We start from the raw sequence: 16,959 nt of genomic DNA, 5'->3' as shown, positions 1-16,959 counted from the left end.
TCTTAAATTCAGCTGAAAACTCATCATAATTTATTGTCTTTTAATATCCAAATTCCAACGTATTTCACATTCCATATTTATATTTATTTTGTATTTTCGTGTGTGGTTATTTTATTCCTTTGTTTGTATTCATGCACTGTCTAGGGGTATTTATGACTTTTCACGTTCATTTTGGCGGCTCATTTTGAGTTCTTTAATTATACTTGATTTTTATTTTTTATTTTTTAATAAAATATTCGAATTTATAATCAAATATTAAAATTAAAACTTTGAATTTTAAAAAAATTATTTAAAATTTACCAAATTTACTGAATATTTAATATATCTAAAAATTCACATACGTATTTTTTTTAGTACACAGATTTGAAAGCTGAACGGCGTACCAAATATATACCAACTTTCAAATTTAGCGACAAAAGTTTGAATCACTTTTAACTTATTTTAAGGGGCCGTTTGTATTCTCAATTGGTAAGTTGTTTCGAGTTATTTTTTATAATTTCGAGATATCGCCTTTAATTTATTTACCTTGTCGTTTCTATATATATTAGACAAGTGTATGATTGCACATATAGTCGGCATGTATTTCCTTTTGAAACACGGTTACAACGGTTACTAAAATATTGATAAAAAATTAAAAATATCTGTCAATACAGCGTTATTAACCAAAATATCTCCTCATCACATGTTTATGACCCATAATAAAAATTAACCTTAATATACGCTTAAAATCACAATTAAATTGAAAAGTATATATTATCATTCCCTAATTATATAATTAAAAAAAAACTTTATAATTATTAAAAACATAAATTTTATAAGGACCTATAAGAAATTATAGCCTAAAATTTGGTCCATTAAAATTATTTAAAAATAACGAAAAAGCCACACAACTATTACATTTGTTGGTTTTGGCCCAAATCAGGTGCATGCTTGACTATTTTTTGACGAGTCAAACTTGGACACTTGTTGACCAAGTCCTCTCCGTTTCTCTTCTCCTCTAATTTATTATTTCGATTATTAAATTACTTTTTTTATTTTATATAATTTTAGTTATTTGCTGATTAAAAAATATTTATTAGCATTTTTAATGTAATTTTGGAAATATATTCTATTTCACAATAAATATCCTTATTATTTAATGAATTTGGATGAAAATTAACTTTAAAACATTTAATTTAACGTTTATTGAAAATGTTACATGCCAAAAAAAATTAAAAATGTTAAGGATTAAGCAACAAATTAATTTTACTGTAGATGAATAAATAAATAAATATATTCGAATTAATTTAATAAATATTATGATGATTAAGCTTAATCCCTCAATTAAGGTTGAGAGAAATTTATCACTAACTTTATTAAAAGTTGGGCTGCATCACAAAATAATTAATTATTAAATTAAAAAGAAAAAAAAAAACCCTAATTATTTTTTGTTAATTAGCACCAGCTAATTTCCGGACTCCTTTAATGCTTTGTACACGTGGCAGAAAATCTTCAAATGCTTCATCGATTATTAAATGAGGGAATGGGAAAAAGTCGTCGTCAACTCTTTTGGAGAATCTCCACCGTCGGATCATCGTGAATGATTAAATATTTATTTATTTTTATTTTAGTGCATTTTGTAGTAATTTTGCGATTTTAGATAAATAGTGTAATTAAATTTATAAATCTCATATTTAATTGTAAAAAAAAAAACTAAAATTAATTATCAAACTTTATTAAATTATTAAATCTTAATTTAATTTGTAAAAAAAGTAAATTAATTGTTAAAAAAGAGTGAAAAATGTCTTCGATGGACTCATGAACATCAATCGGTCTCTTTTATTCTCTGTTCCGTTCTTATTTTCTTCCACGGTATGGCCCACTGTTTATGTCCATGAACGGATCTCCACCGTTGGATCGTGAATCCACTCTCACTGCCAACCTGCTTAGCCGGTCACCTCGAGGGCTATTAAATCATCCCCAACCCCCACAGTCATCTTACTTTCTCCGCAAACTAATCTCTTCTCTTCAATTTCAGTCTCGTAGTTCAGTCTTTTCGTCTCTGTTTCTATTATCGTTGCTTTAAGCTCTCAACCATGGCGGTCGATCTAGTGAGTTTTCCTAAGATGGATGATCAGATGGCTATACAGGAAGCTGCATCGCAAGGATTGAAGAGTATGGAGCATCTGATTCGTCTTCTTTCGCACAAGAAAACTTCAAACCATGGCGATTGCTCTGACCTAACCGATGCAACTGTTCTGAAGCTTAAGAAAGCGATCTCTCTCCTTAATCGGACTGGTCACGCTAGGTTCCGGCGAGGTCCGGTTTCTTTCGCCTTCTCATCGCCGATATCTGGTTCATTTCCTCATCTCTCTGTTCCTCAAGATCAAACGATGAATCTCGCTCCTTCTCTGTTTACTTCGTCGGTAACGATTTCTGCTCCGCCGCAGGCGAATGTCGTCTCTGCAGCGGCGAACTTGCCTCAGTCGCAGCCTCAGAGTTTGACTCTTGATTTCACCAGGCCGAATATTCTGAACCCTAACCCTAAGGGAACCGATGAATTTTCTAAGGAAACCTTCAGCGTCTCTTCCAGTTCCTCTTTGAAGTCCTCTGCCATTACCGGCGACGGAAGTGTATCCAACGGAAAAGTAGGAACGGCCGTGTTTTTGGCACCGGCGCCGACTGCTTCCGGTGGAAAACTGCCGCTCTCTGCGGAGGCGTGCAAGAAGAAGTGTCACGAACAAGATCATTCCGAAGATTTGTCCGGGATAATCTCTGGATCGAAATCTGGTTCCTGCAAGTGCCATTGCTCAAAGAGAAGGTAACGAACTGATTTCATCTTCTTCACACCTTAATCTAACAAAATAATCGACGATTTCTGAGTGATATTAGGAAGAACAATGACCTTATTTCTAACTAAGAACAGAGTCGATGGAGAACGAGTTCACTCGTCTGAGTCATAATAAGGAACGGTTAGCGAGTTGGCACAGCACGCGTGACACTGACACGATTTGGTTGTGGTTTATCAATTTAGAAAATAATAATAATAATAATATTGAAAATCGATTTTGTTTTCAACTTGGCAATAAAGCAATTTTGTCTCGTTCTTTTAGCCTTAATTGTTGACCGCTGACTTTTATTCACTTAGTGGGTCCCACCGCCGTTCTCATTTTACAACAATTTTAGAAAAAATACTTAAATATTGACTGCCGTCGTTTTCTACAGAAAAAATCGTATGAAGAAGACGATTCAAATCCCGGCTATTAGTTCGAAAATCGCCGACATTCCAACGGACGAGTTCTCGTGGAGGAAATACGGTCAGAAGCCGATCAAGGGATCTCCATACCCGCGGTTAGTAGACGCTAAAAACTAATACTCCACGCCGTATCGGCGGCGATTTATTGTAATTTACCGATTTGACTGAACGATTTTTTCTTTTAATGATTTCAGAGCATATTATAAGTGTAGCACGATGAGGGGATGTCCGGCAAGGAAGCACGTGGAGAGAAATCCGAAGGATCCGGCGATGTTGATTATTACGTATGAAGGGGAGCACCGCCATACGCCGAGCTCGTTGCTGGAAAATAGGGCCGCCGGAGTGTCTTTAGCTTTGGACTCAACTTGAAGCTAGAAAAAAAAAAAAAAAAAAAAAAAAAAAAAAAAAAAAAAAAAGTGGTTTGTGGAGGGAATAAGTAGAAAAAAAAAATGTTAATTTTGACCTTGTTTTTATCTTTTCGTGGTGGTTGTACATTCAAAAAACTAAGAATGTAAAAAAAAAAAAAAAAAAAAAAAAAAAGTTTATTTTTGACACAGAAGAAATTAGTAAAATGGCAAATTTGAGGGAATGAGTTTAATTTTATTTTTTCGTTTATATATATATTATTAGTTTTTATTAAAAAAATGTTAAAACTTCAAAATAAATATAATAACATTCATAAAAAGAATTTTTAATATTCAACTTAATTTAAAAAAAAATAATATTACAAATTTTAAAAATGTTTATATATTATTTAGCTAGTAAAGAAGGACATATATTCAAGCAAAACATCGAGGAATATAATCTCTATTTTCGGTTTCGTAGGCATATCTCTCAAATTCCTCTTTATTTTTAATTCAAACAGAGATTGTGTGTCGGGTTTGAGAGGATTGACGCATAGCCCCCATGTTAATTGATTTAATTTAATATGGTAGGAAATATAAATTGTTGGGGTGAAAATGGAAATATGAAAACATTGGGGGTTGATTTTTGAGGTATGAAAAGTAAAAAAAAGGGGGGGTCTTTTGTGTTCTAGGATAATTAATTATAAACTAAGAATTAAATGATATATCTTTTTGAACTTTATTTCACTTATTCCGAAATTGACTTTTTCTCCCAATTAAATATACAATTTTAGGCATATATTCAATATTTTTAAGATTATATATATAATAAAAGAACCCTCCGATTTGTCTTTTCCACGTGGTGAGTTTGAATTAATTATTTTCCAACCGCGAGTTTTGGAATAAAAAAATTATAATTATTTAAAAAAAAAAAAAAGTACAGAAAGGGTAAATTGGGCTTTTGACTTAGTTGGACCATGGGCCATTTTTCTCGCCCAAGTGTTTGAACAAAACGAGACCATAATTCCAAAACTAGCCGCAATTTTACTCTCTTGGGTTTCAATATTTGCACAATTTAACCTTTTTTACCCTTAGTGGGGTAGAAACCAAAAGAAATAATTATTATAAATAAATATGATTTAATTTAGTTAAAATATGGTAACAATTACATTATAGATGGTTAGACGAACACGACCCTTCACAAGCATATTGTCCTTGGAGCATAAGCTCTCATGGTTTTGTTTTGGGCTTCCCCAAAACGTTTCATACCAATAGAGAGAGTATTCGTTAATTATAATTGATTATAAATCTACGATCATTCCTTAAATTAGCCGATGTGAGACTTCTATCATCCATCATAGATTACATTAGTCACTAATTTGATGCAAACGATAATCAAAATTATATATTTAAAAATAGGGGCTTACATTTTTAGAGGGGAATTTAATTAAATAAAAGTATTTATAACAATACTTTTTGGGGCTTAGAGTTGGACAAATTGATATTCTAGTTTAAATCAAACGGCAATTTTTATTTATTTATTTCCCATTAATAATTTTATTATTGATTTTTGTTATTAAATAATGTTCTAGTTGAGGGTAACGAGAAAATTCGACGATTTATTTTTGTTTTTATTGGATTTTTATTTATTCACGCTACATCATTTGACTTTTATACCCCTCTTATTAATGTGTATTTTTTTTTCCTTAAATTTTTTTCAGTGAGCTAATAGATTAAAGGTTGGATCCCACGTTAGTTAGAGAGGGAAACGAAGTAGTTTTATAAGAGTGTGGAAACCTCTCTTTATAGACGCGTCTTAAAATAATGAGGCTGATGGCGGTACACGATGGACCAAAGCGGACAATATTTTCTGATGGTGGGCTTGGGCTGTTACAAATGATATTAGTGCTAGACATCGAGCGGTGTACCTATGAGGACGCTGGTTTTCAAAGGGGTGGATTATGAGATCTCATATTGATTGGAGAGGGGAACAAAACATATCTTATAAGAGTGTGGAAACCTGACAGTGATACATACGAGACTAAAGCAGACAATATTTGCTAGCGGTGAACTTGCGTTGTTAGGTGTATTAATTTATATCATTATTCTTGGATGAGCGTTACAAACCTTTATATTAAATAATTACCTTTTCAAAAGCATTCAGTTGAAAAACGGTAGAATAAAATTTCAGGCATATTTGACGGTACTTTAGAGAAAACGACAGTAAAATTAGTTTCTTTTATTAAAACTTTATTGACGTGTGGGAGTTTTTGAAACAAACTTTTTTGAACGGGTTACTTTCAATGTTTGTTAAGAGTAGTAGGTAAACTTGCACAAAAAAGGAAGCATTACTTTGAAGGTGTGAAAACCTCTCCCTAGTACACGCGTTTTAAAATCATGAGATTGACGACGTTATGTAGTGGGCAAAAACAAACAATATCTCGTAACGGTAGGATTGAGATGGGCTATTACAAATGGTATCAAAGTCAGACACTGGGCCGTGTACCAATAAGAACGTTGGGCCCACAAGAAGATAGATTATGAGATCCCGGTTGGAGAGTACCTCTCCTAAAAGGAGATATATAACGGGTCAAAACCGGTAATATCTACGATCGAAAAAATAATAAAAAATTACGAAAATGAACTAATTATTCTCTAGAGATTCTCAAAAGACTGTTGAAACCCAAACAAATTGAAAAGGAAAGAAAGAAAGTAAGAGCAAATAATAGCAAAGTTTAAAGGAAGAAATTAATACATTGGTATATACCAACAAATATGCCTTGACCATTTAGGCAGTATCTCGAGAAAAGGATAAGGAAATTTACATGGTGAATTTGGACTTCCTCGATTATTTATTTATTTTTAAAAAATAAATAAAACCACTTGATTATTAAATATTATCATACTATTAATTACTCAATCATTATACTAACTTTAATCTGATTTAATTAAATATTATCATACTATTTAATAACGATTTAATTTACCAAATTTACAGCGGTAAAAGAAAATTACAGTTACGTACAAATATCATAATTTCAAAAAAGAAGGGATAAAAGAGGAAAAGACAATCAGTAAGAATTGTTATTAATAGATTTTATTTTTTAAAATAGTTGAATTTCCACGTCATGGCGTAGATACCTAATAAACCGCAAGTGGACTCCACTATCCCGTCTCCCAAACACCACCCTTAATTATTTTTTTTTTTTTAATTTTAATTTATTTATTTTAAGGTTGCATTAATTTGTTATGTTTGAGGGTGCAAAATGTCTGCTCGTCCCTATCCATTTTTTGTACCTATGTTTTATTTTATTTAAATTAAATTATAAAATAAATAATATTAGTAGAATTGTTGAGTCCCAAAAAAAAAAAAAAAAAAAAAAAAAAATTTGTGAACTTTAAAAAATGTATTGGTTTAATTTTTTTTTTAATTATTGAAAAAAAAAACTAATAAAATTATTTCGTTAATTTCCGATTTTCTGAAAAAAAAAAAAACAAAACAAATTCCAAACGAAATCCTCCCTCAAAACTCTTAAAATATCCCTTTCTCTGTAAAGTTCACAGAGACCCCCTTATCCCCTACTAATCTCTCTCTCTCTACCAGAGAAGTCAGTACCAATCAGGCAACCGCCGCCGGTTGATGACAACGAGACCTAGTCCTTGGGCGTAGCCGGCGAGGAGAAGCAGAGCGGAGGAAGGTCGGAAGTCCGCCTCGCCTCACTAGTGAGACGGAGTCGATCTCCCGCCGTTAACTGATGGAAGTTATGTTCGGTCCTCCGACGTTCAACATCGAGGTTGCGGCGGCCACGGCGTTTGACGGCGTCTCTCTTACGCCGGAGAATCCAGCCGCCGTAGTCGAGACTCAGAACCGAGGTCGGACGAGTTTTCGCGGCTCCGGATCTGGTAGCTCGATTGGGGAAAATTCGTCGGGGAGTTCGTCGTCGATTGGAGTTCCTGACGGCGATTCTGATGACGACGGAGGCAGCGGTGAGGTTCAGAGTAAGTCGAAGGAAGGAGGATTATGCAGATTAGATTCTCTTGAAGACGCTCTTCCGATCAAGTGAGTTTCTCTATCTCTTAAATTTTCCCTCTCTTATAAACCAGAAACCAAAAATCGAAGTCGAGTCAGTGATTGAACTTTTAAACTTCCGATTAATCAAGTAATTTCAACGCTAATTTGCAATTTACAACTCTCTAATTTGATAAAATTTCTCCCGGAGGGGAAAATGAAATTGCAGAAGAGGATTATCGAGCCATTTCTCGGGGAAATCGAAGTCGTTTGCGAATCTATCAGAGGTGATTCAAGTGAAAGATTTAGAGAAGCCGGAGAATCCTTTCAACAAGAGGAAGAGGATTTTAATGGCGTCAAAATGGTCGAGAAAAGCTTCGTTCTACAACTGGCCAAACCCTAAATCGATGCCTCTGTTAGCCCTGGACGAAGACGAAGAAGAAAAGTATCACAAGGAAGCAGCTGCAGGTTCCGATTCAGAGGACAGAGATCGAGGAAGCGATGAGGAAGATGAAGAAGATGAAGAGAACGAACGAAGAGGACGAACCCTAGGGCACAGGTTCCATGATCGGAAGCTCGTTAATGGCTTGAAATCCAAGAGCTGCTTTGATCTGCAGAATATGAACAGCGATAACTCGCTATGAAATGAAACCCTTAAAGCCTTTGTTCTCGACTTTAAAAGTAATTCCTATGAACAAAATGAAACGAAAAAAAAAAAAAAAAAACCCTTTTTATTTTACTTTTTATTTTTATTTTTAAATTTTAATGTTTCAGAACTCCATGTAGATAAATTAATAAGTTAGATTTTATCTAATTATCAGTAGTAATATATAACTATATTTAAATGTATGTAATTATCTTCTTCATGTTTTTTTTTTTTTTTTTTTTTTTTTTTTTTCATTTTGATTTTATTTTTGGGTGATATGAAATAATGGTAATTAAATTTTACCGACAAATTATTAACTTTTAATTTCGTATTAAATAAATATGTCTATAAATTTATTCAATAAATTAGCTAAACACGTTTAATATTATTAAATTTATTATTTTAAACTCTATTAATTTGGAGTAATCGTGTTTTTTTATCGATAAAAGTTTAATAATTTTACCAATTTTATTAACTTCTATCTATATAGCTACCTATATATATATTTGGGCTATTCTACTAATTCAATTAGCCATTTTATATGTATGCTTCCACGAGCCAATTCTATTGTTTAACAACCACGGGGTATAATTGTAATTGTACCAAAATTTCGACTAGACTAACAATTTCAATGTGGACGACTAAATTAAAAACAATCGAAGCATTAAAAGCTTAAACATACTTTTGGCCTAATATTTTACCTAGGTCGATTGATAAGTAAATAGTTAGATTTGAGATATGTCGCACGTAAATAGTCAAAATAATAAAAATGTGCTAAATATACGTATTAGTATTATATATATATATATATATATATATTTTTTTTTTTTGTTAATTCGAGTCTTTTGTATTTTAACATTTTTTTCAATTTATAATGTGTAGACCTACTACTAGTAGTTGTTGCCCGATTTGGCTCGTTACATATTATCGTTAACCTCACAGCTTTAAAATGCGTCTACTATAGAGAGGTCTAGCTCTACTTCGACAATGTCTCGCACTGCCCAGTGACAATTCATGGTACTATACCATTTGTAACAACCCAAGTTAACCGCTAACCGATATTGTCAGCTTGGCTTGTTACGTATCACTGTTAGTCTCATAAATTTAAAACGTGTCTATTAGAAAGAGATTTCCACATTTTTATAATGAATGTTTCATAATTCTAAAAGACACATTTTAAAACCGATAGACGGATGACAATACGTAATAGGTTAAAACAGACCGTAGTGGACTTATGGATTAAAACATATATTTAGTAAAAAAAAAAAAAAAAAAAAACGAACAATTTGTTTAGAATGTATGCTTTCCGACCGGGCTGGGCCTCGTGTTACCCACAGAGTTGCTGTAAACCAGGCCCAGGCCTTATCCTGCAAGATTCGGCCCAAGGGCCCAAGCCAACGACACCGTACATTTACCGCCAAATTTTACATACTGTCGTTATCCACTCCGTTCTGTCTCTCTCTCTCTCGCTCCATGGCTGATGGTTAGCTTCTCCTGTATCTTATCGGCACTTACAACCACCATTGGAGAAGATGCTATGGATAGCGTCATTCTCCTCTCGTCATTTGGCATGGAATCCATCCGACTCAATGAACGTATTTTCTTGTTCACTTCCTTCTCGCACGGCCGACGCTCGGCGTCGGATAGACTCTCCTCGGAGTCCCAATCTCAAGCGGCTGACCTCTCGTGTCGTCAGGCTCACCCGTCGGAAGCAGCTCCACCAGGTTTTACTCGTTTCTGCTCTTTATTCACTTCAATCTACACTCATCTCGACTTTTTGTTCGTAAGAATGTCAGAATAAATAAAAAAGGATTCCGAGTTTTGGTCATGTTATTGCTTGCTGTTGTTTACGAAGTTTCATTCTCATGCCGCACCTTGATTAAGGCGAATTTGATAGTTTTCACTGTCATTTTCATTTTAAGTATCGGTAGTTCATGCGTTCTTATTGATTAAAATTATATAGTCTCACGTAACGTATTTGTGTGGAATAATATTTTCGACGTTAGAAATTAGTAGTTGCATGATAAGTGATGGTTTCCTTCGAAGTGTACAGTCTCGGCATTTCGTGCTGGAGTTCATATTGTCATTTGCTTTCTTAGATATTTGAGGAAATCGAAATTGCCAAGAAACGTTATGGAAAGCTGAATACAATTGTTATGAATGCGGTCCTGGAAGCTTGTGTTCACTGCGGTGATATTGATTTAGCTCTGAGGACTTTTAATGAAATGTCAAAGCCAGACAATTGTGGTTTAGACAACGTCAGTTATGGCACGCTTTTAAAGGTACTTTATTATAGTTAAACTATTATGAGTTTTAGATTCCTAATTGAGCTGATCGAGGAATCCGTAGTTGTGAGAATTATGTGGGAGAGTCGTGATTAGTTCTTGGTCCAGTTACGTCTTGGCCTTTTATTTGCCAGGGTTTGGGTGAAGCTCGCAAGATTGATGAAGCATTTCAATTACTTGAATCTGTGGAAGAAGGTACTGCTATTGGAAGTCCAACATTGTCCGCACCACTTATTTATGGTGTTCTAAATGCTTTAACCGAAGCAGGTCAGTTTCTACGAGAGGTCACTTGTTAAGCATTTTTCTGTGCCGTTACTGTGCTTATCTAGGCTTCAAGGATCAGAATAATGTCTTCAATGTTTGGGGAGTTAGTTTATGGTCAATTGATTTGTATTTACTTGAGATTAGTTAAGCTTTCAGGTGTAATATCTTTCTTTTACCGTATTTCATCTACTGCTGTTTCTTATTCATTATCATTATAAATATGACCGTCCTCCACCTTAATTGATGGTGGTGAGCATTACACCTTCCTTTGTGTACTAGTTTTGATTTATTTATTCAGGCTTAAATATTTGGTATAAGTATATTAGTAGAATAAGTTTTATGTCAGCCATATTTTTTTGGAAATATGGAACACTTATAATCAGCATGCAATGAACGTTGCAGGTTGGGTTGGATGTCATATTTGATAATGATATCTATGCCATTTATTCATATTTAATTATATTGCAGTGCAGTACAAAAAACTTCTAAATTCTTATAATTTTAATTTATGAGTTTGAACCGATCCCATATACATGGGCACGAATCAGACTTGCATTCTAATTTTTAATTAAAACATATTGATTATCTCCAGAGGTCATTGTGTAGACTTGTGCAGATTTTTGTTAGGGTATATTTCTCTTTAACTTTTAATGATTGTATGATGCTTAATGGTACCTTAGAGAAGCTCAACTAGTTTTATCATAGTTTCTTTGATGATTGTTGAAGTTAAATGTTATGGAAGCAGTGTTAGAATCAGATTTAGGGAATGGTTCAGCTCAAATATTTATTATTATTATTGTTATTTTGTTCGATGCATTTATTCTATCATGTTGATTTTTGTAGTGCAGGAGACATGCGCCGTGCCAATGGTCTAATAGCACGATATGGATTCTTACTTCATGAAGGAGGCAATCTCTCTATATCAGTTTACAACTTATTGATGAAGGTGTGCACACAGTTGTAGTTCTGCAAGATTATTACTAATGAGAAATAAAAATATTTGTTGCAATGTATCAAATTATCAAAGTCTGACCTGGTGCTGCAATTGGAGATCCAGGATCCGGATTACACTGCTTAGTAATTTTCTTTTCTTGGATTTTCAGGGGTACATAAGCTCAGGTGTTCCTCAAGCTGCTTTAGCTCTGTACAATGAGATGCTAAATCTGGAGTTGAAACCTGATAAGCTTACATATAATACATTAATCTCTGCTTGTGTGAAGATCAACAAACTGGACGCAGCAATGTATTTCTTCGAGGAAATGAAGGTCACGAACATGTATTGAAAGGCCACTTTAGAGCCTCCAAATGTTTTTATTAGTTGGTTGAGGAATCAACCAGTGCTTATATTTTGTTACTCACAATTTCATTCTTTACAGGAACGAGCTGGTAAGTATAATCAGGAAGATATTTTTCCTGATGTTGTGACGTACACTACTTTACTTAAGGTCAGTGAACTTTTCACCCGTTTTGCTTATCATGTAAATGGATTTATATTTTACAAGTTGAATATGCTTAGGATTTACGGGTTTTGAATTATTTGAATAAAAGTTTTAGGAGTTTACTCCTCTGAGTTAATTTTTTTGTGCCATATTTTTGCATCTCTGGGAAATGTCGTTGATTCTGGTAATATATAGATTATGGGTGTATATATTGAAGTTTCCAGTCAAAGTGTACGGCTCGATGGATTTGGAAGCTTTTCTATGAACGATATTATTGATATGCAATCACTTTGGCGAAGAGAAGCTCAGACTTCGTAGAGGAAAATATAATCTCGAACAAGTTACTGCCAATTTGATACTGGTTCTATCGTTTGAGAGTGATGCATAAGACCTTCATTGTTTTACCATGACACTTTATCTGGAAATCTTCTTTAGTTACAGTGGAAGCATGCAGTTCTTGTCGACGGAAAACATGCATCCAAATCAATTACTTTCTCATAGCCATAGGAGAAGATTTACTCCCCCTCCCCCCATTCTGGTCTGACCCACAATCATTCTTGCATGTTTTAAAATTTCCTCGTGGGGTTCTAGGTTCTAGCTCCTGTCAATAACTAGAGCTACAAGCTTGTGCATCTTGATTCACTTTTCTGACATAAACTTTCCACTCATTATTTAGTTTTATATTTTTTTTTTTAGGGTTTTGGGATTCTGAAAGATGTCCGTCTTGTTCACAAAATTGTGCTGGAAATGAAGTCTAGTCATGATTTGTTGATTGATCGAACAGCATACACTGCAATGATTGATGCTTTGGTTAACTGTGGCTCTATAAACGGTATGATTTATACCCAACTAGTAATTGATGGGAAATTTTGGGATTGAATTGTACTGAGTAGACAATTTGTCCATGGTAGCAGGTGCTCTTTCTTTATTTGGGGAATTATTGAAGCTTTCTGGATGGAATTTGGACTTGCGGCCAAAACCACATCTCTATCTCACTTTTATGAGATTTTTCTCTAGTAGAGGAGATTATAGGATGGTCAAATGTTTGCATAGACGCATGTGGCTGGACTCCTCTGGAAGTATTTCTCCTGGATTTCAAGAAGAGGCAGATCATCTTCTCATGGAGGCAGCTTTACATGACAATCAGGTACTATCCGTTTACTTCTGAGTTTTAAATGTTTTTGGTGAACGTATGGCTTGTTGTTCCTTTTCTTCTCTTAGTGCTAAAAGTTTGCTACCTTTAAATTGTAGACCACAGCACGTACATCCGAGTAGATAGAGATGGACTGTTGGTTGTTGTATAAGTTAATGAGCTAATACAATATTAGTTTGTCTAATTTACAATAGTTTATGCCACAACGAGAGTCTGAATGGTAAAAAAACAAGTACTTTACCTTATGTACTTGGTAAGATTTTAAGTGGCAAGTTATCAAAAGCCACCTGGAAGTAAAAATCTTCCTTTCATGAATTGTTGTTTTGGTTGTTGGTGAATGCACAGTACATATATGGTCCTAATAAGAGTTTCCTTTTTGCCATTTCTCCAAATTGGTGTTTTATGTTCAGCTGTAAGGAAGAGTGGGAAAGTCTAGGCTGTCCGTCCGTTAATATTTTATGGAAGATCATAGACATTTTTGGTCCTTGTGCTTTCCATGGAATATAAGGAAGATTATTTGGAATCCTCTGGTGAGAACACGTTGGAGCTAACTAGTTCTTTGAGCTCTTTGTGGGCTTCTATTACCAACTTATTATTATTATTATTATTGTTATTATTTAACATAATGGTTCCTTGCTTTAGTCAATCCAATTTGTTACTTTTTTTGTTGGCTCCATTGGATTTGCCATGAGTGGGAGGATATTTTATCTTTGCCACCTCTGAAATGTTTCTTGATCCAATGAAAGTTTCTGTCTCATTTATTAAGCAGAATCATGAATGATTAGAGTCTTGATAAGATCCTGTTATTTTACAATCTTGATAAGATCCTGTTATTTTTAGAATCTGCAAACTTCCAAAATTGGTTAATCTTCTTTATTTTCTTTAAAAATTTTATGGACTTTGTGATCTATGCTTGTCCTTTTCAGATTGATGTGGCAACAGAGAAATTATCAACAATTATTAAGAGATGGAAGGGAATCTCGTGGTCCAGCAGAGGAGGCAGTGTAAGTAGATACAACCTACTATCCTTAATTGTTGGGATAAAAAGTTTGCAATTTTGCAGCATGTACTTCCATTATGAAAGAATTTGAGGATATTTTCTCAATTCACCGTTCTTTGCACTCTCCGGAAAAAAATTATTTTATTTTATTTAGATCTGTGTGAACAATTATTACAAACTTCATTCTGGTTCTATTTTTTTCATGTTTTGTTGGTGATAATCCCAAGGCCTTCTAAAGGCGTGACTCAGGATAATTTATTTGGTCTCTCATAAACAAAAGAAGCCTAAGTTTCTTTTTAGTTCACCAGTTCAAAATTCATTTATACACTTCTTCGGCTCTTCTATGCATATTAGCTTCTTGATGGACTTGACTTGAAGCTGATTATATGCTGTCTTAGAATTCAGACAATTTATAATACTATCTTATACTTTTAGAACTTCCAAAGCGTCTATGGCCATGAGAAAATTTGCTTTTGAGCGGTCCAATGCTTGAAATGCTCGAACCTTTTTCCCTTCTCTGCATTTAAGCTTTGAAGCGCTAGTGTCTTTTATGAAACCCATTTTTATTCTATTAAGCTAATATCTAATATTTATGTTTATTCTGATCCAGGTTGCTCTGCGTATTGAAGCATTGCTTGGACTCACCAAATCTTTCTTTAGTCCTTGCATATTTCCTCGGGTTTGAATTCTCTGTTTTTACAGTGGTCTAGTTTATTTCATATCTTAAAGATGTCAAAGAAATGGATGTCTGTGATATAAATGCTAGGAATATTATTAGGGTATAAGGTTATTAGTAATTAGTTGGGAAGTTGTTATGGTGATTTGTTATAAATAGAGTGGGTAGGAAAGGTTGAAGGCATGCATTGGTTATATGGTTTAGGCTTATGTGAACACGAGAGAGAGAGAGAGAGAGGATCAAACTACCTCGAATTACTTGGGTTATCTTTTGGATCTTTATCTTTCATATTTCAATACCATTTCAACTGTTTGGGTACTATCAATGTGCTTATGCTAGTAAAGATGTTTGCATGCTTAACTGTGGACATTGTAAATGCTTAGCAGAAGCGTTTAGTCATTCACTTCTGTAACTGTTAATGGATGTATTTAAACTTATAGTGGCAGGATGAGTTTTATTATGAAATTTCTAAATTGTAGAAAAGAGTAAACATGTTTAGGACTTGAGTCCTAGATGTCTGCTATTACCATACATTTTAGTTAATTATTTGATCATATGGTAGTCTTTTCTCTTTAGTTTAATTGTACACATTCGTTCCAGGTAAATCCGGGTGCTCCTATTGAGAGTGTCATGATGCCATTTAAAGCCGTTCAGCCATTAAATGGAAACTTACAGTTGAAGGAAGTGGTCATGCGTTTCTTTGACAAATCAGTTGTGCCTATCATAGACGATTGGGGTAGATGCATTGGACTGTTGCACCGAGAAGACTGCTCGGAGGTGGGTTAGAATTTTTTTGTCCATGTCGTTGGAGACAAATTACACCATAGTGATAGAACTTTCTCTATAACTACCTATGTTATTTCTTTCTTCGGTAAACTTAATCTTTTTGAACCAGTAGGAGTATTGTCCTTTTTGGGCTTTTCCCTCAAGGTTTTAGGGTTTACACACCCTTATAAAGGATGCTTTGTTCTCCCCAACCAATGTGAGATCTTACTATTCACCCCCTTCGGGGCCTGGCGTCCTCGCTTGCACTCATTCCCTTCTCCAATCGATGTTGGGGACGCCAGGCCTCATTCTCTTCTCCAATCGATGTGGGACCCCCCAATCCACTCCCCTTTGGGGCCCATCATCCTCGCTGACACACTGTCTCGTGTCCACCCCTTTCAGGGCTTAGCCTCCTCACTAACACATCGCCCAGTGTCTGGCTCTGATACCATTTGTAAAACTCACCACTAGCAGATATTATCCACTTTGAGCTTCCTCTCAAGGTTTTTAAAACGCATCTAGGGAGAAGTTTCCACACCCTTAGAACCGACGTGGGATCTCACGTTATAAATCAAAATGGCAGGAATATTATACTCATTGTTTGATATGAAATCTTAAGGAATATCACAACGGATGCTTGATTGAATAAGACGGGCTTCTCAAGGAATATTTATAAATCATAGATCCTGTTTTACTACCTTGTATCTTTTGTGACCAAGTGCAGGACGATCATTTAGCTGAATGATTGTGGATGTATATAAAAGTAGAAACTTAAATATTTGTTTATGGTGCAGTTGGAGTCTCCCCTTTGGAAAATGATGAGAAGCCCTCCTCCCGGTGTTACGACTACAACATCAATCGGACATGTTGTGAATCTAATTCTACGAAAGAGGTACAAAATGATTATTATTGTAAGACATAGCAAGTTTAGCACATACGATAGCTCGAGTTCGAGGGCTGTTGGTGTTTTTACTATCGAGCAATTGTATGGCTTTATTTCTCCCATTCCCATGCAGCTTCAGCCAAACATTCCACATAAGACGTAGATGACAATAACACTCCACTTTTTAACTTAGCTTTACAGCAAATGTCTTTATGCGTATCTCTCCTTAGTTTTGGGTGGTGTGAGATGGTTTGAATGAA

At 34.5% G+C, this 16,959-nt stretch overlaps 3 protein-coding genes across 3 annotated transcripts; all 3 read left to right on the top strand.

The window, feature by feature from the left end:
• The first annotated feature begins 1,967 nt into the window (after positions 1–1,967).
• Positions 1,968–3,820, top strand: LOC111796703 (putative WRKY transcription factor 11). Its single transcript, XM_023679442.2, has 3 exons — positions 1,968–2,800; positions 3,205–3,330; positions 3,430–3,820. The coding sequence occupies exons 1-3, from the start codon at positions 2,076–2,078 to the stop codon at positions 3,602–3,604; spliced, it is 1,026 nt and encodes a 341-aa protein (XP_023535210.2). The 5' UTR covers positions 1,968–2,075; the 3' UTR covers positions 3,605–3,820.
• Positions 3,821–7,118: 3,298 nt separating this feature from the next.
• Positions 7,119–8,269, top strand: LOC111797124 (uncharacterized). Its single transcript, XM_023680029.2, has 2 exons — positions 7,119–7,639; positions 7,818–8,269. Exons 1-2 carry the CDS (start codon positions 7,335–7,337, stop codon positions 8,230–8,232), a joined length of 720 nt encoding a protein of 239 aa, XP_023535797.2. The 5' UTR covers positions 7,119–7,334; the 3' UTR covers positions 8,233–8,269.
• Positions 8,270–9,510: 1,241 nt separating this feature from the next.
• Positions 9,511–16,959, top strand: LOC111797138 (pentatricopeptide (PPR) repeat-containing protein / CBS domain-containing protein). The gene is made up of 12 exons (XM_023680053.2): positions 9,511–9,958; positions 10,334–10,516; positions 10,654–10,786; positions 11,632–11,729; positions 11,887–12,048; positions 12,160–12,228; positions 12,919–13,054; positions 13,137–13,369; positions 14,302–14,379; positions 14,986–15,054; positions 15,652–15,828; positions 16,611–16,959. Exons 1-12 carry the CDS (start codon positions 9,767–9,769, stop codon positions 16,860–16,862), a joined length of 1,782 nt encoding a protein of 593 aa, XP_023535821.1. The 5' UTR covers positions 9,511–9,766; the 3' UTR covers positions 16,863–16,959.

Source organism: Cucurbita pepo, chromosome 6 (genome assembly GCF_057944985.1).
Source record: "Cucurbita pepo subsp. pepo isolate OVF chromosome 6, ASM5794498v1, whole genome shotgun sequence".
NCBI classification, from domain to species: Eukaryota; Viridiplantae; Streptophyta; class Magnoliopsida; order Cucurbitales; family Cucurbitaceae; genus Cucurbita; species Cucurbita pepo.
Note: the sequence above shows the minus strand (reverse complement) of the source record. Positions and strands in the feature narration are given on the sequence as shown.